General features: G+C 43.1%; 1 protein-coding gene across 1 annotated transcript; it reads right to left on the bottom strand.

The window, feature by feature from the left end:
* Window positions 1–9,468: 9,468 nt before the first annotated feature.
* On the bottom strand, window positions 9,469–10,473 carry LOC126335976 (uncharacterized). The gene is made up of 3 exons (XM_049999453.1): window positions 10,281–10,473; window positions 10,113–10,229; window positions 9,469–9,509 (listed from the first exon to the last, which is right to left on the bottom strand). The coding sequence occupies exons 1-3, from the start codon at window positions 10,471–10,473 to the stop codon at window positions 9,469–9,471; spliced, it is 351 nt and encodes a 116-aa protein (XP_049855410.1).
* Window positions 10,474–26,176: the final 15,703 nt, after the last annotated feature.

Here is a 26,176-nt window from a genome sequence, read left to right as displayed (position 1 = left end):
TAGTATAGTTTGAATAATTGTGGCAAGCTGTTTTTTTATTGCTGTTATTGTAATATGATATTTAAACTTGGCTCAATATCCAGCATGGGGACCCAGAAACTAATTTATTGTGGCTGAACACTTTATTCAAGGCACACAATGGGGCGCACTGTTAACTACTTTACACATGAAATTGTGAACACTATTATCTTTACACATGAAATTGTAAACACTATTATCTTTACACATGAAATTGTAAACACTATTATCTTTACACATGAAATTGTAAACACTATTATCTTTACACATGAAATTGTAAACACTATTATCTTTACACATGAAATTGTAAACACTATTATCTTTACACATGAAATTGTAAACACTATTATTTCAATTAAAAAAAATCGTTGAACTGAGTGCTTTAACTATCCATGAAAACTACGTGGAATATTTCAAAATTTATGCTCACTAAATAACTATGTAGTTTACAACTCCACAAGGTTTGTTAAGGAAAGCAACTGATTTTCATTTCAGTAAAACAAGATACTGGGGTTCATCGCAGCACTTGGGATAGTACTATGTCTCGGTAAATCACTAAGGATTGAATACAGTGGCTCAACACAAAACTTACAGGACACAAAATTATCACTGAAAATGGGACCATTGAAATGTCCTCTTCGAACAATTACACATAACTGTGCTTAAAGTCAGTAGTTAAATCTTCGTTTGTTTGTTCAAGCGTATGTTCCACTGAGTCTAACTTTTGAAGCTTTTGTTCCATTGCGTCTAATTTTTGCTGTGTTTGTCTCTGATTTTGTTCCATTGTGTCTAACTTTTGAAGCTTTTGCTGTGTTTGTCTCTGATTTTGTTCCATTGTGTCTAACATTTGAAGCTTTTGCTGTGTTTGTCTCTGATTTTGTTCCATTGTGTCTAACTTTTGAAGGTTTTGTTCTATTGTGTCTAACTTTTGAAGATTTTGTCCCATTTGTTGCATTACTTGTAATAACAATGCACTGGTGTCTGAAACATGTTCCTCAGTGCTATTCGGTAATGCATTTGAACCGGCAATATTCGCAGTTTGAAAAACAGAAAATGTGTCTTGACTTATTTGAGAAAACGGCGAGGACGCAAAACCTGAATGTATAGTATTTGCAAGATTGTGCTCTGTCATTCCTGATTCCTGAGGCGAGCTGTTGCCATCCGATCGATCGATAATGCTTCCCTGTTCACTACCTGTTTCACTGTCTACACCATTATTTGACGCCCGCTCCATTTCCCTATGCACAATTACCAAATTACTCCTTCGAATGTCTGTTAATTCACTACACAGTGGTGCTGATAAGCTACGCACGTCGTCACTATTATTTCTTAGTTTACTTTGGAGCCTAGTGTTACGTTTTTCACACGCCATTATTGTCACAATATTTCACACGATAACACAGAAAAGCACAATTTGAAGAGCAAAAATAAGAGAACACATTAACATAGTACTGAAAATAATATCTAGTTAATTTGCAAGCTCAGCTGCGAAATACTTGGTTCAAATCTACATGAATGCCACAACTGTTTTACTGTACAACAATGAAAGGCTGCAACTACAAGGGAGATTCTCTCTACAATTATGCACTAGCAATAAACAATAGCCACACTAATTACACAAACTACAAGAAAAAAATCAGAAGATTCCGGTGAGGTATCCTCGGCTAAGGGTCGACATATGAAACGTCCCCTTCGAACAATTGTACATGACTGTGCTTAAACTGACACACAATGTTTTTTAGCGCAACGCAATCTGACTTTCAAAAATCCCTACAAAAGAATGGCCCTGACTAACATTAACCTATACCTTTCACAAATCACTTACCTCATCAAAAATCTTCGTTACTCGAACTACTGCAGTACAACGAGCGCCACTACTGCCAGCTAAATAAAGGATTCAAACTACGGAAGGCACTAACTACTGATAGGCATAGTTAGCGAATGAAAGATTTGAATAGAGAACAAACAATGTATTTACCTTAATAGTCATAACATATATATCAGTTCATGACATCCATTCTTACAAATTTCAAAACTCCGCCATCTCTCTCCCCACCTAAACAGCCTACTCACAACATGAACGTGGCACATGCCAATGGGTGTCAAATGTATCAGTGGCTCTTCCTGTCTCACGCGCTCTGAAAATTCTGTTCGTATAGTCGGATTTTCATAGTACAGAGCTACCCAAAGTATACCATGAAAAATAATAAGCAGCATAAATTCCGCATCCGAAGCTATATATGATGTAATCTTGCAGTTCTCGCCTCTTTCAGTTCGCAGTTCAGCCACCAGATCTACCTTTTCTATTCCGGCCTAGCCATTTCCGTTGCGGAAGGACTTCCAACTTTTACATGATTACAAACCTAATTTCCCTATGCATGAACCAGTAATACACTTAAATTTTTAGCTTCTTACATTCTTTTACACTAAATTATTTTCGAAATCATATTCATAATTAACTACAGTCACATAACTTATCATAAATAAAGAATAAAACATATACAACGATGTTACTTACACCAAAGAGCATAATTATGCAGAAGTCAAATTAAGTAAAATCAGAAAAAATAATTTATATAAAAAAACCACAATATGTAATATCGATAATTGTGTCACAAGCTCACCTCCATACCAGTACTAGATGCACGAGTTACTCGTCAACATACTCGTAATGTTACACACATACACTGAATTCTAGGTAAAGCATGTGGCACGACTTTGGTTAATTGATAGGATATTGAAAAAATGTAGTCAGCCTGTGAAGAAGAGTGCTTAGGAATCACTTTCGCGCCCTAGCTTATGAAACTGTTCAGGTGCGTGGAAACCACACCAAATAGGTTGAGGTATGCACGGACAGGGATTCCTGGGGAAAATCCACAGTAATAACCAGTTTTAGGTCATTACCCTGTGCTCATACGGTGAGTCTACCGATATAAGCGATAATGCTTGCTTTCTGCTGCGGATATCTGCGTTAATAATTGTTTTACGTTTAAATGTTAATGGTCATTGTCAGTATTATTATTCTGGCCTGTTTGCAGTACATGCATATAAATATTTTTAGCATATGATATATATATATATAGGGGACTGATGATCTGACATGTTAAGACCCATGTGTGTGTTTCCCTTAAATATAACTACTAACACACAAGGAAATTCTTATTATGCTGAGAAGTGTAACACATTAAAGTGAACGAACGTTGTGGAGCATTAACGTAAATTTTATGAACACACACTAAGGTGACAAAAATCGTGGGATAGCGAATGCACGTTGCAGATGGCGGTAGTATCGTATACAAAAAGTATAAAAATGCAGTGCATTGTCGGAGCTGTCATTTATACTGAAGTGATTCGTAAGATAAGGTTTACGACGTGATTATGGCCGGACGACGGGAATTAACAGCCTTCGAACGCTGACTGGTGGTTGGAGCTAGAGACATGGGACATTCTAATCCGGAAACCTTTACGGAATTTAGTATTTTTCCATCCACGGTATCAAGAGTATGCCGAGAATGCCAAATTTCAGCCATTATCTCTCACCACGAACATCGCAGTGGACGACGGCTTTTACTTAACGGTTGGTATCGGCAGCGTTTGTTTATGGTTGTCAGTGCAACACTGCGTGAAATAACCACAGATATCAGTCAGGGATGTAGAACGAACGTAGTTGTTAAGACAGTGCGGCAAAATTTGGCGTTAATGGGCTATGCCAGCAGACTTCCCATGCGATTACTTTTGCTAACAGAGCGACACCGTCTGAAGCGCCTCTTCTGGGCTAATGACGATATCGGTCGGACTCTCAACGGGTGAGAAATCGTGGGCTGGTCAGATGAGTCCCGATTTCAGTTGGTGAGAGCTGATGGTAGGGTTTAAGTGTGGTGCAGACCCTATGAAGTCATGGGCCCAACTTGTCAACAAGGCGCTATGAAAGCTGGTGGTGGCTCCATAACGCTGTGGGCTGTGTTTACATGTTTGACTACTTGGAGACCATTTGCAGCGTCATGAACGTCATGATTCCAAACAATGATGAATTTTTTCTGGATGACCATGTGGCATGTCACCGGACCGCAATTGCACACCATTTGCGTGAAGAACACTCTGGAAAGTTTGAGGGAATGGCTTGGTCAAACCCACCGCGGTGGAAGAGAGGTTCTATGCGCTTCACTCGGGTCGCAGGTTCGAATACTGCCTCGGGCATGGATGTGTGTGATGTCCTTAGGTTAGTTAGGTTTAAGTAGTTGTGGGTTCTAGGGGACTGATGACCTCAGAAGTTAAGTCCCATAGTACCAGGTTTTCTGGTTTGGCCAAGCAGATCGCCCTACATGAACCCCATAGAAAATTTATGGGACTAATCGAGAAGTCATTTTGTGCACAAAATTCTGCACAGCCAACACCTTCGCAATTATGGATGGCTACAATGGCGGCATGGCTCAGTATTTCTGCAGGGAAATTCCAACGACTTGTTGAGTCCATTCCATGTCGAGTTGCTGCTCTGCAACGGGCAAAAGGCACCCCGACACGATATTAGGAGGTATCCCATGACTTTTGTCACCTTAGTGTACTTTATGACTGACATTTAATAGTATAGAAAGAGTGACGATAACTTCTACCAGTATTTTATTATAATGTCTAATGTTGCGAAAATGCTACAAGAAAATATTAGAAAATCTATTATAGTAGTTACGATAAAAAGTTTCAGCTTACGGAACGTATCAATAACATGATGGAAATGTATTATTAAAATGCTGTCTTGATCTACTTTTTTCATTTACAGTCTGTGGAGTGTAAAGTACCAAGTCCGAATTCAGACAAAAATTCAGGCTAGGCGCTCGCATACACCCGGACGTAGGGCCAAGTGATTTACTGAACGTTAATAATTACGGATGCGTATAAAAGGCTTCCGGTTGCATATGGGTAGTTTTTGGATACAAGACTGTACTGACAGAGCAATAGAGGATATTGAATGTATTCAAGAGAGGACAGCTCGAACGGTTACAGCTGTATATGATTCACACCAGAGTGTCTCGGAAACGCTGAAAAGCTTTATTGTGTCTGTGCCCTCTTGTAATGTTTTGCGGTTCTTGGCTCGATGAGGAGAAGGTGGTATGATAATTGGGTGGCCGGTTTACTCCCACTACAACACAAAATGCACACATGGTTAAAGTACACTTAATTACAGGAAGCAACAGAGTACTTAACTTCAATGATGTTCAATCTGAAGTTCTGTGGTTAGGTTCAAATGGCTCTGAGCACTATGGGACTTAGCTTCTGAGGTCATCAGTCCCATAGAACTTAGAACCACTTAAACCTAGCTAACCTAAGGACATCACACACATTCAAGCCCGAGGCAGGATTCTAACCTGCGACCGTAGCGGTCGTGTGCTTCCAGACTGTAGCGCCTAGAACCGCTCGGCCACCCCGGTCCTCTCTGTCGTTAGCAGCAATTAAAAAATATGTACTAATTCATGTCGCGACTATATACAATAACATTCCCTCACAGCTAGCTAAGGTGCAAGGCGACGAGTATCACTGTGGAAGACGAGAGTACAGTGCGACGAATTGGTATGCAATGCGAACTGAGTCCCTTATGTGACGTACTGAGGTACTGAGATTGAGAGATTGAGACAACTCGGTTTTTTTCTTTATTGTTATTTTCATACCTCATACAGGTAGGCCGGCAGCGCAAACTACGCCTCTCTTTGGCCACAGATAAGACAATCGGTATATAAGAAGACATCGAAAAACAAACATGGTGGATAAACAACAGTAGACAGTCAAAATTAAAATACATGTTGCCGCTCACGGGCGCAGTGTCCGAATAAAGAACGTTCCGAACGAGGACACGACCAGAGGTGACAGAAATGACACAAGTGAACGATGGAGCACAAACGATGAAACACTGAGACACGACCACGAAGGCACACACAAACACTGGCGACGATCTCCGGCGCACGAATGTTCACTGTTCAGGTACGAATCCGGGGACCTGCCAAAGGGGAAAAGGTGGCGGAGGAGCAAGGAGGGGGAGGAAAGAAGGAAGGTAGGGGGGGGGGGTAGGGAAAGCCCAGGGGAGAGGAGGGAGGGAGGACGAGAGGAGGGAGAGAAGGAAGAGAAGGGAGAGAGGGTGCCCTGGGAAAAACACAGAAGGTGGAATGGGAGGATCAAAGTTGGTAGGAAGGGTAGATGGAGGGAATGAGGGCATCATCAGGGAGGGGGGGTTGGTGCTAGCCACCTTGGGCAAGGGTTTGGGGAGTGGAGAGATGGAGAGAAGGTGGGATGTGGGAATACAGGTGCGGCAGTGTACAGGGGTGGGAAAGGATGAGAAAGAGGAGGATCAAGTTTGTGGAAGGTGGAGAGGATCTGTATCCGTTTGAGGAAAAGGAATTAGGTCATACAGGATCCGCGTGGGGGAGGGGAGGCAGATGCGATAGGCGAGGTAGAATGCATGGCGTTCCAGGACTTGAAAGGATTTGTAAAAGGTTGGAGAGGCGGAGATCCAGGCGGGATGGGCGTAGCAGAAGATAGGGCGGATGAGGGATTTATAGGTGTGGAGGATGGTGGAGGGGTCCAGACCCCATGTGCGGCCAGAAAAGAGCTTGAGGAGACGGACTCTGGAGCGTACTTGGCTTGGATAGTCCGGAGATGGGGGAGTCCAGGAGAAGCAACAGTCAAGGGTGGCGCCAAGGTACTTGAGGGTGCGGTTGAGGATGATAGGACGGCCGTAGATTGCGATATAGAAATCGAGGAGACGGAAGGAAGGGGTGGTTTTGCCTACAATGATCACCTGAGACAACTCGGTCTGCGGCGGCGGTCTATAAGCACGCTGCCCAGACGGCGTTATCGGCGCTTAGCCTGGGGGTGTGTCTTGGCCTTCTCTTGTCATAGGCACGCCTAGTTCACCTTATGCTACATAGTGTTTCCTAATGCCGACCGGTGTGCTGGCGAAGAAGCACGCCAACACAAACTTGAATTGTAAGACGTTTGAAGATAGACGCTTAGTATCACGTGAAGCCAACTTTCAAAGCTTAAAAAACCACTACTAAGAATTTGGAAATACTGGGTGTGCAGAATAGAACTGGCGCGGATAGTGTTTATTAGACTGATGACCGTCGTCAATGAATAGACAGAAAATGATGGAAACTGTGATATTGATGGACCTATCAGGTACTGCCATAATTATGTCTGCTCATGCCCATCTCCTGTGTGCTCTGTCTCGAGTACATCACTGTGTCGTTACATATGAGTCAGCAAGAGCAGCAGACGTCTTTAGTGAACAGCTGAATGCAATGCAGAGTGGTGCTTCCGAAAAAACAGCCCATGTTAATTGTCGAGTGTAACGAGAAGCATGATTGTTGTAAAACGTGTTTGTGCAGGAGTTTAAGATAGGAAGTGTTTTCCGGAAACATCCATCAACGCCTGTAATGGAAAATTTAGTGGTAAAATGAAGGGGCTCTTTAGTGAGTGAAATCAGAAACTATCTGAAACGAGTTCTAACTCTAGAAAACACTGCTCGAATATACGAAAGGCTCGAGCAAAGTCCGACGAAATAACAAAGCCTTGACTCTGTGCCAGCAAGGTTTAAGGAGATCGCCCTATCAAAACACTACCAAAAAAGTTCTTTTATCAGTATCCTCACTAATTTGCTGGTGCGTGTGAGTAGGAACATCCGAAAGAGCTTTCGCTTGCTGAGTTTTGCTGGTGGTTTCTGAGCGAAGTGGAATGACGACTCTTGGATCCTCAGTTCTTCCTTTCTTCAGACAAGGCCTGGTTTAGCCTGAACTGGCAGAACGTGCGCCATTATGTATGAGAAAATCGCCACTAAAAAAAAAAAAAGTAGAGACGATATAAAATGTAGAATAGCAATGGCAAGGAAAGCGTTTCTGAAGAAGAGAAATTTGTTAACACCGAGTATAGATTTAAGTGTCAGGAAGTCGATTCGGAAAGTATTTGTATGGAGTTTAGCCATGTATGGAAGTGAAACATGGACGATAAATAATTTACACAAGTAACTTTCGAAATGTGGTGCTACAGAAGAATGCTGAAGATTAGATGGGTAGATCACATAACTAATGAGGAGGTATTGAATATAATTGGAGAGAAGAGAAGTTTGTGGCACAACATGACTAGAAGAAGGGATCGGTTGGTAGGAAACGTTCTGAGGCATCAAGGAATCACCAATTTACTATTGGCGGGCAGCGTGGAGGGTAAAAATCGTAGAGGGAGACCAGGAGATGAATACACCAAGCAGATTCAGAAGGATGTAGGTTGCAGCAGGTACTGGGAGATGAAGAAGCTTGCACGAGATAGAGTAGCATGGAGAGCTCCATTAAACCAGTCTCAGGACTGAAGACCAAAACAGCAACAACAACGTCCCGTCGATAGCGAGGTCTTTAGAGAAGGAGCACTAGCTCGGATCTTTTCAGAGATGGGGAAGGAAATAAGTCAAGCCCATTCAAAACGACGTTCCAGACATTCCTAGAGCGACTTAGGGATTTTACGGAAAATCTAAATCAGTTTGGCGGGACGCGGATTAGAACCGTCGTTCTCCTGAACCAAAATCCACTGTACTAACCACTGCGCCAACTAATACTTTGACTAGCGATTGGATAGTCTCAAGAGTATAGTGTCTGGTTCATAATGTCTGTGTTGACTTCGTACCACGATTCCTTCATCCAACTGTAAATCTAACAGGTATGTTCATTACCTATTTAATTCATACACGGTTCAACTGAAAGAAGATGAAGGACTTGCGGAATCTTCAGTAAGACGGTACAGCAGCACACACCGTCTTGACAACCGTGTCACTAGTTCATGAGGTGACTGGTGAGAAGACGACAATCAGCAGAGGCGGTGAAAATTTCGGGGCACCTCCACCGCCTTCTGTCTCTCGTTTTTGCCAGTGGGGTAAATTGAACTTTCAAGTTGTAATATCACATTTTATTACGGAAATAGCTGTGTCAGATACTGTGCTATTTGTAGGAATTAAAGAAGAATTGCAGAAGAAAAGCGAACACTATATTTTCGTTATCGCTGATTTTTATTAACTCTGTTGTTGAACGTAATGTTAATGACTAAGATATTGTTTTTGCTCCGATAAAGACGAAGGGAGCTTATAATTGTGAATGTTACATATTAAAACTTGTTAATATGAGCGAAGTATCAAGGAAGAAATGAAAAAGTTGTCTTCTTTGATAAATGATTAAATGAGCCTCGGACATAAATATCTGTCTTTCTAATAATTCTAGTTACTATAGAAAATTTCGGCTGCACTAATTCGACGTGGAGTTGGAGAGACACTGGGAGGGGGGATTGGCGAACAAACCTGCAAATGAACACGACGACTTCCACCAGACTCAAGAGCACGCAACAAGAAATCTGCCACAGCTCTTTACCGACATATTACCACACTACAAAACACACACAAGGTAAGTGTATTTTCTATGGACAATTTCAAGACACCATTTTAAAACCAAGATGCATTCCAATCTTGTCTGTAAAACCAAGAAATACAAAAAAGTAACAGTGTAAAATGGATTCAAATAATCCTCACACTCTGGAAGAGCAACAGCAGAAGACTGAAAACACTTTTGCTGCTGACTCTATGACGATATGCTACATGTGTGTCATAATTTGAGAATTCGTGCACAGCACCGCATCGATGTCTACGGTGGCCATTTCTAGATTCTTCTGCTATTTTCATTTACAAAGGATCGAATTCGGTGTCAGTGTCAGTGCAAATATTTTACAAGCCAATTTTATTTTGCCACATCTCCACAAAACTCCCAAGGCATTTGTACTTACATTCTTCCCGCACTTTGTAAACTACTGGAACGGGAAGAAACCCTGTCACGTAGTACAGTGGTAAGTATCCTCTCCCATGCACTTCAAAGTCGTTTCCAGGGTAGGCATTTAGATCTAAACGTATTCCGGCTACCGTTTCCACATACAGGAACAGTACCGGCTCCTATTCCCGGTGCCCACACGATACGCTTTAGACGGGCAGAGTACAGCATCCCAGCAGCTGCGCCGCTCTCCCGTATGTACACTTCTAGCTTTCAGTACGAGGACCCTCCAGCCTGCCCCTTTTCCTGTACCGCTGCAGCTGACTGGATGCTGAAGCCGCTGCTGTCTGCTGCTGTTGCTGTACCGTATTGATCCGCCCACGCCCGCCCGCGCTGCCGCCGCCGCCGCCGCCGCCGCCGCCACCGCCGCTGCATTCCGGTATGACGTCACACTACGTCATCGATCAGATGACGTCATACCTCCGGGCCTCGGCGTCATATCGAGCGACGGCGACGCCAGCGGGCTCTGCCCGGCCCGGAACGGAACGGAACGGCACGAAACTGGACGAGCCGGCTGCGGCGGCGGCGGCAGGCGTCGGAACGCAGGGCGACGCTCCGCGACGCCACGCAATGGCGCGCTGCGCCCCGCTGCCGCCGCCGCTGCTGCTGCCATTCACCGCTGTGTGGCGTGCTGGGCCGTGCTGCGCTGTGCGTGTGGCGTCGCAGATGGGACTAAGGCGTTGTGCGTGGCTACTGTCCTACATATCCACTTAACCAGGAGCCTTCACTGCGGGTATCTGCGGAAGATACGCTGCTGCTGTCTTTAGTCCGGAGACTGGTTTGATACGCGCTGCTGTATCCTGTACAACTCTCCCCATCTCTACAGACAGCATTACACTCGATGTGCTTTTTGTTCCATGGATTCGTAATGAGAAGATCCTCAGGTACATAGAACATGACATAAAAGAAATATACAGACATAATAAATATTAATAGAAAATAGAGATAAGACAATATTGTTTCCACAGATCCTAAGTGAAGCCGTCCGCAGAGGATCTGAACGAGATAAACATGCTGAAGAAATAGGTAGAAAAAAATTGGCCTACAAATTGCTACCGAGGAAACGTAGTACGTAAGCAACGAAGTACACAATCAGTATCTGAACAACAGCAAATTACTGTAAAATAAAAATAGTGGACAGTTTCAGATTCCAATATATTTTGGATAAATGGCAGCAACAGACAGACAAATCCTTTATTATGAAGATCGATTTCAGTCACTGTATGACCATCTTCAGTGCAAATTATTCAAACCTTGTAGGAGCATATCATAATAATCCAATATATACTGTGATCATTATTTCCAACTGATATCTTCACTTTTACCGCATAAATAATTTTGAAATTACAGAAGAGCCTATATTGTGACCTTAGCAGTCGCTGATCCATTGTACACTGAGCTTCCTGTATGTTGGACCTAAAAGGTTCGAATAGATCAGTAAAATACAGGATTTCAATCTTTACGAGCAACGTTCCCCTTTGTCCATAATATTTAGACAGTAATACGGTCGTGGTGCACACGGTTCCCATTGGAATTAGGTATCGAGTTTCAGATGCCTTGGTGAGACAGGGCAGATGCAAAATAGCGAAAAAGAGCGAACTGCACCAGGCGAGGGAAGATGTCTGCCGCTTGTCGTAGGACTCATGTTCAATGCAAGTAAAACGTAATCTCAAGGAAAGCTGAACTCAAGCGCTATAACGCAGTGATCAAAACCGAATAGCAACTGAATGCCTAAGAATGACAAAATAGGTAGGAGCTAGAAATCATTCGCAAAATACTGGGTCCGATACAGGCTTTGAGAAAGATTATACAGTGTTAATGAACGAGCAATGGAGTCAATAAGAAAACGACGACCGAAGTACTATGGACATCTGTCGAAGGCGGGCCTAACCCGAGTAACGAAACAAGTTTCTAATGTTTTGGATAAAATACCTAAACTCTCTGTTAAATACTTATCGCTGATAAGTGTCTGAAAGAAGTGAGGAAAGACTTGAAGTGCACTGCGGTGAATCAGGAACACTTCTCTAACCAGTCATGGTACAGATCACTGATCAACAACTTTAAGGAATTCTGCGATGAACAAAAGCAGAATTGCGGCTGGACGGAAGAGATAAGGCGGGCGGCCAGAGAGGGAACGCAACTGTTTTCCGCTGCGAAGAAAGCTTCCAGAAGCGCCTCGTAGTTATTCGAGGTGGTATCTAACGGCCCTAGACGAGACAAGGAGAGGTGAAGATACCTGTGGCAGAACATGCAAATATACTGTACGTTGGGGAGCATATGATAATTCTTAACTTTCGTAACCAGCCGTTGTCGAAAATTACTTTCCGACAGCTATTTTCATTGACGACATAACTGCATTGAAGCTGTGCATAACTTAGATTTTGTGTAAGACAAGTTATTTGATATTGTTTGTAGGATGCACATAAACGGGTTCTGCTGAGAAGTCCATTAATGTGTCTGATGTTGGAAACAAATAAATAAATCGTTAATGCTCCTCTTAAACTCAGCGTTATTGTTATGGATGCTGCCGGGTAACAAAATATGTTTGTTCGTGGCGCATATAGATGACTTCAAATCTTTAGGAAAAAGGGTTCCTGTTTCTAGAACTGAGGTTATGAACTGAGCCGTTGGTTTAAAAATAATAAATAAATAAATATGTTGGGAAGTAATTCCCAACGTATGTGTCTGTAAAGGATTCTTAGGTTCACACCACAAATAGATAATATTATACGATCTTGCACTCGGAAAAATTTGTCTTGGTTGAACGGTTTACTCCAAAATAATCCACAGCTACAGCAATCTACTCGTACACACACTTCGGTCTCCTTATTTGGAAAAGTTTTACTCTCTATTTACAACGTTTAAACTGCACCTCTCCCTCCCTCCTTAAAGGTTCCTAAGGATGTGTCCTATTAGCTTACCTTCCTTCTACTCAAGTTGTGCCTTGACTTCTCTCCCACTCAATACAGTTCACAATCTCTTCATTAATTACTTGATCTACCCACGTTGTCTTCAGTTTTCTTTCGTAACACTACAATTCAACACTCCCATTCTCGTTCTGTCTCTACTGTTTATCTTTGTTACTGTTACACTTCAATATGAGCTACACTCCACACAAATAATTTAGTAAAAGACATCCTGACGATTAGGCAACTCATACAAATAACGGGATGTCGCAGTTTGTAGCGACATGAAATGGAACTTTCACATAGACAGTCATGGGTTAAATGGGTAGCACAGCCCGGTTGGTTGATTAATACTAGCGAACTGCAGTCAGTCTACAAAGGAGACTGGTTTGCGAAATGCTGATGAGACCCATCCTAGAATTTCGCTGAAGCGTGTGGGACGGTTACGTAATATTCTAGCTGGGGATAACGAACGTATACACTGATAACCGCGAATGGTCACTTTCTTTCTTTCTTTTTTTTTTTTACCCATGTGAGAGTTTACGGAGACTCTGAAGAAACTGAACTGGCAGATGCGTGGGGATGGACGCTAACTACTCAGTGAAAGCCTTCTTACAAAATTTTAAAAATTAGCTTTAAATGATGAATCTAGGGATTTACTACCACCCCTTAAGGAAAGCACCCGTAGAAAACAGGAGGAGAAGATAATATTAATTACAGCTGACACAGAGACATTCAAACACTTATTCTTCTCGTGCTGCATGTGTGAACTGATTGATTAATGAGGTCCCATACTCCGAGGAGCGTAGGGGACAATGCGGGAGACCCGCACCGCCGTACTAGGCAAGGTCCTAGTGGAGGTGGTTTGCATTGCCTTCCTCCGACCGTAATGGAGATAAATGAAGATGATGATGCAGACGACACTACAACACCCAGTCATCTCGAGGCAGGAAGAATCCCTGATCCCGCCGGGAATCGAACCCGGGACCCCGTTCGCGGGAAGCGAGAACGCTACCGCAAGAACACGAGCCGTGGACGCGTGCATGAATGGAATGGGAAGAAACCCTAATAACTGTTACAGTGGGATGTACCCTCTTCCATGCATTTCCCATTGGTCTGCAAAGTACAGATGTAGATGGACCAGTGTTTTTGGCCAATATCATTTGTAGACTGAATTTTCCCAGTATTTTCAGTAAACAAATATAAAGAAAAAATAATTAAACTAATTTTAAATCGACTGAATAGTTAAAGTTTAATGACTGGTTGTGATTTGTTTATTTATTCGCAGTCACGATACTGCCTAGCATCTTAGCGTTGTTGAATTTCTTTGACAGCTGATTGGAATGGCAGATTTGGTTGTGACGCAATACGAAAGGTAATTGGCCAGGAGAAGTGAAGGAGGTGCTCAGCGGAAGCTGGCAGAGTGGTGTCGTGAGAGCGCGCCTGGTGCAGGTAATGGTGTGACGTCACGTGGCGAACGGCTTTGGTAGGGGTGGGGGTGGGGGGTGGGTGGGGAGGGGCGGCCGCGGGAAAAGGAAAGTCAGCGCGCCACGTGGCCTGATTTATAGACTACGGCAATGGGAGCAAAGAAAAGACCTGATAACGAAAGCAGTCGATCCACTTAAGGTGAAACAAATCTGAATGCACTGTTTTAAAGGTCGATCAATGACACGTCAGTAGTCGTAAACAAACTGAATTGTAATTTTAACTTCCGGGGCATTCGCGATAGAGTTGCTGCAAATGTTCTTCACAGGTTTGCTAGCGGATTACACTGCACACGTCTCACAATGTTTTATCGAAGCAACCTATAAATTTTGTGATATCATATCCTGGCAGGAGGCGAGGTGTATAGCGTGCACTTTTAACACTTTATTTTTCGCATTGAAAGGCAATTATAGTAATACAGTTCTCTTGACGGGTCATCCATAAAGGTTGATATCCAACACCAACGATAAAATCAGTTTTTAAATAACAGTTACAACTGTAGCGCACTTTCTCATTGGTGACAATTACAGTGAACCTACTGTTCTCTGTTTGTTAAATATTAATGTTTATGCGCAAGGGAATTATGTCTGTCCCTGTTTCTAAATATGACAGCGTTTATAAATGGAATATGACAGCAAGGAAAGTTATTCAGAGCTTCAACGATCTACAGACAACACTGACATTTCCAAGCTGTCCTTTTCATCAGAACTATTTTGCAACTCCTGCAATACGAATCAATTATTTGTTACCTTGACATGAAACTGAGCTTTGACAGAGTGGGTCAATCCTTTCCTGGGGTAAATTTGTAGGCAAATGATTTATTGAAACAAGAGCAACGTTCAGTCATTCATTTTGCATTGTCAGTTGTCATGACCGCTGTTGTGTTACGACCACAGACTGTCATTACCAGTGGCATCGCGTGTATTCGCTGTGTTGCACTTAATTTAACAATAAACTGTTTCGAGTGTTCAGTACACAGGACTATGTTCCGCCCTTAGTATTCTGTCTCAAAACTTCTGATTACCTCACTACTCCTCCACCTAATTTGATCTCACTCCTCTATGTTCACTCTCGCCCGGTCCCAACTTTCTCTACTTCGCAACTGCCCCAAACTGCCCTGCTGGGCCTCAGTATTCAGGGGTGTATCTTCTCGGCTGGCGCCAGTGGCTAGCGTCCCTAGATCATATGTGATGATATTCACCTATTACATTTTATGTAATAAAATGGAATACTTACCTGCGTCCTTTCGATATTATTTATTCTACGAGTACCGGTTTCGGTGCTTTAGTACACGATCTTCAGGGCTGTAGGCATAAACAGTAATGATAGCATCATCAACTGACCAGATATGCAATACAATGACAGATTAAAAACGGAATAAGAATCAAGTACAAGACTATACAAGTGAATTTACTATAAATTTGATAAAACCAACAGATATATCCATTGCCACATGCCAAAGGAAACCAGAACGAATTTCCACTATACAAGTTATATAAATATAATATTTATTAATAAATTCATTAATAAAATATTCGATGATTTTTATTGGTCAGTTTGATGATACAATAAACTGCAAAATCCTAAAATAACTTACTAAACGACTAAAATAACTGTAGAAAAGGACAGATGTTTGAAAGAAAGTACAACTTCAGAAATAAGTAAACTCAAGAAATATCGATCTATCGGAAACAGTTCTTGCACAAGCACAGCATCAACAATATATTAGACTCAATACAAGAGAGGCTAGCAAAATACAAGTATAAAAATGTCTATATCTCACATCAAAATTACACTATGTTATCAAAGTATCAGGAAACCTGGCTGAAAATGACATACAAGTTCCTGGCGTCCTCCATCGATAATGCTGGAATTCAGTATGGTGTTGGCCCACCCTAAACTTTGATGACAGCTTCCACTCTCTCAGGCGTACTTTCAGTCCGGTGCTGGAAGGTTGCTTGGTGAATGGCAGTCTATTCTTCATGGGGTGCTGCACGGTGGAGAGGTATTGCTGTCGGTCGGTGAGGCCTGCCACGATGTCTGCGTTCCAAAACATCCCAAGCGTGTTCTGTAGGATTTATGTCAGGACTCTGTGCAGGCCAGTCCATTAGAGGGATGTTATTGTCGTGTAAATACTCCTCCACAGGCCGTGTATTGTGAACTGATGCTCAATCGTGTTGAAAGACGCAATCGCCATCCCCGAATTGCTCTTCAAGAGTGAGAAGCAAGAAGATGCTTAAAACATCAATGTAGGCCTGTGCTGTGATAGTGCCACCCAAAACACAAGGGGTGACAGCCCCCTCCATGAAAACACGACCACACCATAACACCATCGCCTCCGAATTTTACTGTTGGCACTACACACGGTGGCAGATGACTTTCACCGTGATTTCGCCATACCCACATCCTGCCAACGGATCGCCACATTGTGTACCGTGATTCGTCGCTCTACACAGCGTTTTTCCACTGTTCAGTCGTCCAATGCTTATTCTCCTTACACCGAGGGAGCCGTCGTTTGGCATTTACCGGCGTGATGTGTGGCTTATGCACAGCCACTCGGCCATTGAAATCCAAGTTTTCACACCTCCCGCCTGATTGTCATAGTACTTGCAGTGGATCCTGATGCAGTCTGGAATTCCTGTGTGATGGTCTGCATACATGTCTGCCTATTACACATTACGACCCTCTTCAATTGTTTTGCGGTCCCACCTATATCATAACATATGCAGAATATATGAAAAGACCTCACAAGAAACTATTCCGGGTGAACAACATTCGTGTGTGAATGCATCCACATATCATGTAATGCCATAAAATAAATATCACACATGGAGAACTACGTAAGTCATGTAAATGATAGATACTATTAATACACATTCACTTAACATATAGTATCTGGAGATCGTATTATATGTTATTAGTAATATCCATAATGTAATAAAGTATTAGATATCCGATGGAAAATAGCAATGTACCTAATAATTTGTAAGTAAGCCATTATCCAGACAAAGCAGTCAACAACCACAGAAAAACCACAAAAATGTTATGACCTATCCACACACCCTGTATCGAATATAGTTAAATATTTCGGGATATATGAAGATCGTTCTTACATCGTAAAACAAACTATGGAATACCTGTATGGAAGCAACGTATACTAGTGGGTAATGTTACAAAAAGATACACTGAAGCGCCAACCGGTACTGGAATGCGTATTGAAATACAGAGATATGTAAACAGGCAGAATACGATTCTGCGGTCGGCATCGTGTATATAAGACAACAAGGGTCTGGCGCAATTGTTAGGTCGGCTAGTACAGCTGCAATAGCAAATTACCAAGATAAGTGAGTCTGAACGTGGTGTTACACTCGGCGCACGAGCGATGGAGCACAACAGGTAGCGATGAAGTGGGCATTTTCCCGTACGACCATTTCACGAGCGTATCGTGAATATCAGGAATCCTGTAAAACATCAAATCTCCGACATCGCTGCTGCCGGAAAAAGATCCTGCAAGAACGGGACCGGCCGGCCGGATTGGCCGAGTGGTTCTAGGCGCTACAGTATGGAACCGCGCGACCGCTACGGTCGCAGGTTCGAATCCTGCCTCGGGCATGGATGTGTCTGATGTCCTTAGATTAGTTAGGTTTAAGTAGTTCTAAGTTCTAGGGGATTGATGACCTCAGAAGTTAAGTACCATAGTGCTCAGACCCATTTGAACCAAGAACGGGACCAACGACGACTAATGAGAATCGCTGAACGTGACAGAAGTGCAACACTTCCTCAAATTGCTGCAGATTATAACGCTGGGCCATCAACAAGTGTCAGCATGCGAACCATTCAACGACGCTTCATCGATGTGGGGTTTCGGAGCTGAAGGCTCACTCGTGTACCCTTGATGACTGCACGACACGAAGCTTTACGCCTCGCCTAGGTACGTCAACACCGAAATTGGACTGTTGATGACTTGAAACGTGTTGCCTGATCTGATAAGTCTTGTTTCAAATTGTGTCGAGCGAATGGACGTGGATGGGTATGGAGACAACCTCATGAATCCATGGACGCTGCGTGTTAGAAGGGAACTTTTCATGCTAGTGGAGGATCTGTAACGGTGTGGGGCGTGTGCAGTTGGAATGATACGGGACTGCTGATACGTCTAGATATGACTCTGACAGGTGACACGTACGTAAGCATCCTGTCTGATCACCTGCATCTATTCATGTCCATTTTGCATTCTTACGGACTTGAGCAATTCAAGAAGAACAATGCGACACCCCACACCTCACGAAATGCTACAGAGTCGCTCCAGCAACACTCTTCTGAGTTTAAACAGTTCCACTGCCCACCAAACTACCCAGACATGAACATTGTTGAGCATATCTGGGATGCCTTGCAACGTGTTGTTCAGAAGAGGTTTGCGTCCTCTGCTACTCTTACGGATTTATGGACAGCCCTGCAGGATTCATGGTGTCAGTTCCCTCCAGCACTACTTCAGACATCAGTCGAGTCTATGCCGCGTCGTGTTGGGGCACTTCTGCGTTCTAGCGGGGTGACTACACGATGTCAGGCAGGTTTACCAATTTCTTTGGCTCTTCAGTGTGTAACGGCGTTAGGTAACAGCCTAAGCCAACCTCTGTACAACTTTACAATTTAGATTTTCGCATGATTTAACGATTAATGCAATACTCTTTCAATAATTTTGTTTTCAGAGTGCTGCTTTATTCTAATCAAACTGCAGCATTATTTTCTGGTTTAACTTACGTGTTACTTTACATACACAAAGTTTAATTGTTCGTCAATAATAAAATTAACGGTGACATCTGAAGTTTGCGTTGATATGGTCACCTTCGACATCGTCAGCTCATTGTAACTGTCAGTGCGGCAAGACGTTACTATTGATATTTGTGCGCTGTCGTCCAGATATATGGGAGCCACTTGCAGGAATGAAAAATGCGTGGAAAAGAACTTAACAGTTGCATGAAATGTCATCTTGCCCTGTCCTGCAGGGTGCCGAAGGCAGATCTTAATGCTACTGGTGTGGTCACCGCGCGAGATGCATGGTGTGTCTCGCGACCTTTTGTGGAACATATGATTCATGAACTTTTTGAGTGAGGCTCCGAAAGATGCACATCAATCCCCTGTGGTCTCCCACAGTGGTTTGTTCAATGTATCTCTCACACTCCCACGACGTATTAACAAATCCATGACGGGCAGTTCGCCCGAATTCTGAAACTTTTCTATCCCTTCTGTTGATCCAAATTTCTAAGCATTCTTCACCAACAAACAGAAAGTAAGAATTCGATGAACAGGAGCTTTGTAACCTTTCTCTTTTGTGCGTGAATCAAATTTTCCTAATAATTCTGCCAATAAATACGAGTCTGACTCGGGATTCCCAACACCTACCTGACAACCTTACACCACTCATGACGAACACGCTTAAAGACGCTTGAAGCCTGTGAGGATTACAGGTGTCTGATTGCTAATCGGGTAGTCAAACGATATAGTATATATTTAAATTACTTTTTAATATCTCTACGGTCAGCTACCAGTGTCTGCACCAAGGGGAGGTCATCTGGAAGTCTGTCTGCATTTCAAAATTCATTTCTGACGATGTCACCGCCCTGTACGCAACTATTTTGTAGACCTACAGACACTGTCCGTCATCTGGTATATATAGGGTGTCGTTTTATCCAACCTGTAATTCTATACTTGGCCTTCAAAAACCACCCTCGAGCCTTTCATATTCTCTCGCTAGCTACGCGCAAACTATTAGTCCTAAAGAAAAACAAACAGGACCTTTCTATAGGAAAGTAATGTAGGTAAATTTCGTACGTGTATTCATTTCCCTTAAAGGCTGTAGTTTTCAAGTTAATCAAAAAGACATAAAATGGTGACCTTCATATGCACCTACTCTCATCACACTCAGCCCCCCCCCCCCCCCCCGTCAGGAGTTCTTGTATGTTATTCGTGACACTCCCTCCTACCACGATGCAAAAAATGACGACTGCATGAATTGTTTCCCCGATTCGACCTTTGTCAACTACATACAAACTGTGAAACTGACGTTTGTGTAAATTTTGCTGATTTCAACTGCATAACATAAACAGTTACATCGTTTTATTCGTCAGGCCTTTGACTACGAAACTGCAATGTTTGTAAGGGTTAAGTTTAGATCGAACTGTCATTATCATTAGTTTTAGCGCAATGTTTACAAGAGTCATTTTTCCTTCATTACTCCCACGGGCACGTTTGAACTAACAATGCTAACGAAATAGCCGATTATGCTAGTGGTGTAATAGCCCAATCAATAGAGACCAAAAGTGTCTAAAATTAGGGAATAGTTCGTGTAGCTGGAAATTTTTGTACGATGATAGGAGGGAGTGCCGTGAACAAAATACTAGAAATCCTGGCCGGTGAGGGAAGAGTGTGAGATGGAGATGTGTTTGAAGGTCGCTTCTGTACGTTTTTCTAGAATAACTCGAAAACCGTGACCCCCAACCAAACGTATCCGAGTACAAAATTTAACTATATTAAATTTGCTACGTTAGGTCCCCTTCATTCTTCTCTGTAACAGTAATAATTTTTGCCTGGCGAGCGAGAGAACATGAAAAAGTCGAGCGTAATTTTTAAGACCAGATACAGAACTGCGGGTTGCGTAAAACGACGTCAGCAGAGGCAGCTAATGCCGTGATGATGTTACTAACTTCCAGGGATGATAGAGAAGGTTAAGTCTATCAATTTGATATCAGGGATCCTGTTTCGGAAACGACCGAGTCGAAGGTAAAATGCGAAAATCGGTCTGATACCCCTGATAGTGTTGTTGCTATAATTATAGCGTAGACAACGTTCAGAGGTGGTACAATGAACCAAAACAACAACAAAAAAGTCTGTAAAAATCGGCTTTAAAATCCATTCCTTAAGAGCTATGAGCACTTCTTCATCTTAGATACTTTGAAACACTTCTCTTCCACTAAGCAACAAACATGGGCTCTAAGACAGATACCTCAAAAGCTATGAGCTCTTGTTTACTGGAAGAGATGAAGAAGTGCCCATGTTTATTGGACATTTTTTCCTTGTTTCGGTCCGTACTACCCCATCTGAAAGTTGTCTACACTACAGCGTTAGCAACAACAGTCCTGAGGCATGTAATTCACCTTCAAAGGTATCAGAACGACATTGACTCATAACTTTCAACCCTGTCGTTTCCGGAACAGTGTCCGTTACTCCAAATTGATTTATTTTCTCTTCTCTATCCTCCCTAAAAGTCTGTAATATCATCATGGAATCACTCTGTAGAACTTAAGGGCGAACTAAATTAAGCAAAGCGGTGGTCGCGCGGTTCTAGGCGCGCAGTCCGGAACCGTGCGACTGCTACGGTCGCAGGTTCGAATCCTGCCTCGGGCATGGATGTGTGTGATGTCCTTAGGTTAGTTAGGTTTAAGTAGTTCTAAGTCTAGGGGACTGATGACCTCAGATGATAAGTCCCGTAGTGCTCAGAGCCATTTGAACTGAAGAAAGACCTCAAGAGCATAGAAGCTAATCCAAATGACATCTCTAGTCAAAGTACAGGCGATCGATCAATAACTTTAAAGGCTATCACGAACAGTAAAAGCACAACAGCGACTGGACAAAAGAGAGGTATTAGGTAGGAGGCAGTCCCACGCTCCACAGTGGAACGACAACTGCTTCGGGGCGGGCGTTTCAACCGAAGACGAGTACTTAGTGTTCCATCGGCTCCGCACATCAGCTGCACCGTTTGCGATGGTCGCAAGGACATAGAAGCTGGACCAAGGAGAAGTGGGTCGCGAGCTCGTCTCGTATCGGAGCAGTCTGAGTAGTGATTCTGGACATACGACCTTACGGTGAGAAGTGGGAACACGCATTGCACCCAGGGACGTTCTCGAACATGTTTGTTTTGGTGGTTCAGGTGGTATGATATGGTGCGGCATAGTGCTTTGAGGCCGTGCTGACTTTCAAATATATGAGTAAGCGGTCACCGTTATTCCTTCACCAGGAGCGTCTTTTCAGTGGTCCCTTTCTATTGTTGACAAGTGCCACCGGACCGAAGAGCGCAAGTGGAAGAGCTCTAGGAACGTGAGAATATTTGGCGAATGGACTGACTTACGTGTTCCTCCGGCTTAAGTCCCATGGAGCGCATGCGGGGTCCGTTGGGAGGACGTATTGCAGCATATCCACATGCACCACAACCATCCAGCAGCTGTCAAACGCGCTATGCATGTATGGAGCATGTTACTGCATGAACTCCTCAGAAATCTTGTAGCCAGCATGGGAGCACGTTACAGAACCTAGACTGCTATTCGTCTTGATCCCACACGCAGGTGAAAAGATGAGCGCAGAGTCGATTTTAATGGGCTTTTTTTCGAGGCGGCAGTTTCGTGTGCCGGCGACCGCTTGTCCTGTGCCGAATTAAACAGGCTCGTAATGGTGCGCCTGCGGGTCTGCAACCCATCCGACGGCTTCTCTGTACGTGCCACGCAGCACGCAGGCGTTACCTTGGAAAATTTTTGCTCGGCACCTGCCGCCGAATTGCACAACTGAACCAAATGTAAGGCACCACTTGACGTTTGGTGACTTGGAGTATATATGGTTGCGGTGAGGTAGGACGACAACCTCCAACGCCAAGCAATCGGAGAAAGCTACAGAGTCACAGCGATTCATTTGAAAAAAGCAAAAAGTCGCGATTAGAATACACTAATTCAACAGTGATTCATTGAATGCTCTTTTCTTGTAACACTTAATCATCACCGAGCAATGCAATTGCCATCATGTGGAAGTGAGAATTCTACATCTACATCTATATTTACATTTATACTCCGCAAGCCGCCCAACGGTGTGTGGCGGAGGGCACTTTACGTGCCACTGTCATTACCTCCCTTTTCTGTTCCAGTCGCGTATGGTTCGCGGGAAGAACGACTGTCTGAAAGCCTCCGTGCGCGCTCGAATCTCTCTAATTTTACATTCGTGATCTCCTCGGGAGGTATAAGTAGGGGGAAGCAATATATTCGATACCTCATCCAAAAACGCACCCTCTCGAACCTGGCGAACAAGCTACACCGCGATGCAGAGCGCCTCTCTTGCAGAGTTTGCCACTTGAGTTTGCCAAACATCTCCGCAACGCTATCACGGTTACCAAATAACCCTGTGACGAAACGCGCCGCTCTTCCTTGGATCCTCTCTATCTCCTCCGTCAGCCCGATCTGGTACGGATCCCATACTGATGAGAAATACTCAAGTATAGGTCGAACGAGTGTTTTGTAAACCACCTCCTTTGTTGATGGACTACATTTTCTAAGGACTCCCACAATGAATTTGAACCTGGTACCCGCCTTACCAACAATTAATTTTATATGATCATTCCACTTCAAATCGTTCCGTACGCCTACACCCAGATATTTTACAGAAGTAACTACTACCAGTGTTTGTTCCGCTATCATATGATCATACAATAAAGGATCCTTCTTTCTATGCATTCGCAATACATTACATTTGTCTATGTTAAGGGTCAGTTGCCACTCCCTGCACCAAGTGCCTATCCACTGCAGATCTTCCTGCATTTCGCTACAATTTTCTAATGCTGCAACTTCTCTGTATACTACAGCATCTTCCGCATGGAACTTACGACACTATCTATTCTTTCGATATTTGAACAAGTGTTCAAGGACAACTTTGCAGACAGTATAAAAGTAGATGCTTTAGATTGGCTGTGAAATGCTCGGCGAATTGAACAAAAAATTTAAAAAAAATTATCTTCATGCTGAAACATTATGTACTGTCGAATTTCTAACACCATTCCTAGGACGAAAGTAAGTTCTGATAGGTCGCGAAATCGTAACCATTGTGAAAATCCGATGACGTTTTGCACAGATGTGTTTGGTAGTGTCTCATGTATGCCCGTCTGTCGCGACGCGTCACTCTTTTAAGATCTGAGGGCGCAATGATCACGTAAAGGTGCCTCGAATACAGTGACTCCCGCCAAGTATGAGGATCTGGTGAGAGATTCCACCTGGTATCGTGTAGGCCACATAACATAACTGTCATACGTTTTGTTCTTCGTGACAGATCTCGGCCGTACAATGCAGTGGCAATGAAGAAGCTGCTGCACCGATTTCGATGGGTAGTGATTGATAATCCATAATACAGTTCATAATTCGCTCGTCCTGATTTTCGTCTCTGAGCACTTGAACCGCTGGCTATGAAAACAACATATTGACACAGACAGCGAGCTGTAGACGAGCCTAGAGAATTGGCGAAAAACACAGGCGGCTGCGTTATATATCGAGGATATTGGAAAATTGGTACAACGCTGAGAAACGTCTAAGTCGGAGCGGCGACTTTGTAGACAAGTAGCTGTAAGGTGTAGCTAACTACTCCAAATAAAAAAACATTTTTGATATTAACAGTGGTTTCCATTTCACAGCCGATCGGAACTTACTTCCGAATAGCCCTCGTATATTCAGGCAATATTTGAAACAAAAGAGTCACAAGTAATGCATGAAAATGTTTAAACTGTTCTGCAGTATTGGATACTGCAACAGTTTTAGAAATTACACTGGTAAAATACTTGATAAGGAAAATACCAGATCGCAAGTTAGCATTCGATATTTTTTAAACACCGATGCTGGGAATGCGTATTGTATATTCTAAGATGTGAGGAGACGGAAAATATCAGTCACAGTATTTCGGAAACAGTTGCCAGATGCACTCACACCGCTGTCACTTGAAGAAACTCCCATCAGTGTCAATACAATAAGAAGCAAACAGGACGTATATCCAATTCCCATATGTATTACGAACGGTCTACCCGACGGGAGGCCCTCGTCACACGGCATTTCATTTCATTTGTGCTCGGCTTTTGTGTCGTGGCACACTCTGGTGCTAATTTTCGAATGGGCGACGTGGGTGTGCGGTTTCAAAAGGATGTTTCAGCATCTGGCTCAGATAGCTACAAGCTCTGTGCTTTGTGCATTTCACGTTGAGTCACTTTCAGTTTTTCCAGATCGTATTGTGTTTGAGTCATATTTATATGCAATACATTCTTAAGTCGTGTGTTTGTTCATACTATTACGAAAATAAGATATTTTGTGACCAGTTCAGAATGATGTATATGGCGATATCCAGTTTTGTTTAACATATCCGTGAAAATCGGTGAACATCCGTAAACTCTGGCGGCATTTAAACTCTTTGTCTCTATCTCTCTTTCTCTCTCTTCCTCTTTTCTCCCTTTCAACAAAAAGTAGAAAGACTGCTTTAATACTACTTTTTTGGTCTTGCTGCGTAACTGGACCACGAATTATTAGCGTCTGGTACTTGACGCTAGTTGTATCGTCGCCATGAGGTGTTGTGTAAATAACCTTTTGAAACCTTAGAATGTCTTTCTACCACAATTTACGTTCGTATTTTCCTTGCATTAAAAGGTTTCCTTTCTTTCACCCCACAACCAAGCGGCTTTATATGCGCGTAGGAACTTCAATAGTGGCAACTATTTATTTACTACTTAAAGAAAATGGATACATGTTTAAAAGTTTTACTGTCCTTCAAAGTAGTCACCCAGAGATGTGGAACTCGCAGGAGATCCACCGACGCGCCAGGTGGGTTGATAGTTCGAGTGGAAGCGGTCTGTCGCCCATCGAATCTCTGTAAAGGTTGTGAAGCGAATGCCTTGAAGTGCTCCTTTCAATTTAGGATTCAATTTGAAGTCACAAAGGCTCAACTCCGGAGAGTATGATGGCGGTTGAAGTGTCTCCGCCCAATCTCTAGATGAAAGCCAGATGTGGCGGTACTCAAAGGTTTGGCAAGAATTTCACAATCTACAAATGGTACAGTTTAGAACAATAGAACAGCTGCGACATGGAGGCAGCCTTAATTGAGTATGGATAATTTTACTAAGAGGTGCACAGTGCGGTGCAC

This window comes from Schistocerca gregaria, chromosome 2 (genome assembly GCF_023897955.1).
Source record: "Schistocerca gregaria isolate iqSchGreg1 chromosome 2, iqSchGreg1.2, whole genome shotgun sequence".
NCBI lineage: Eukaryota > Metazoa > Arthropoda > Insecta > Orthoptera > Acrididae > Schistocerca > Schistocerca gregaria.
The sequence above is the reverse complement of the archived record's forward strand: the minus strand, read 5'-3'. Positions and strand labels throughout refer to the sequence as shown.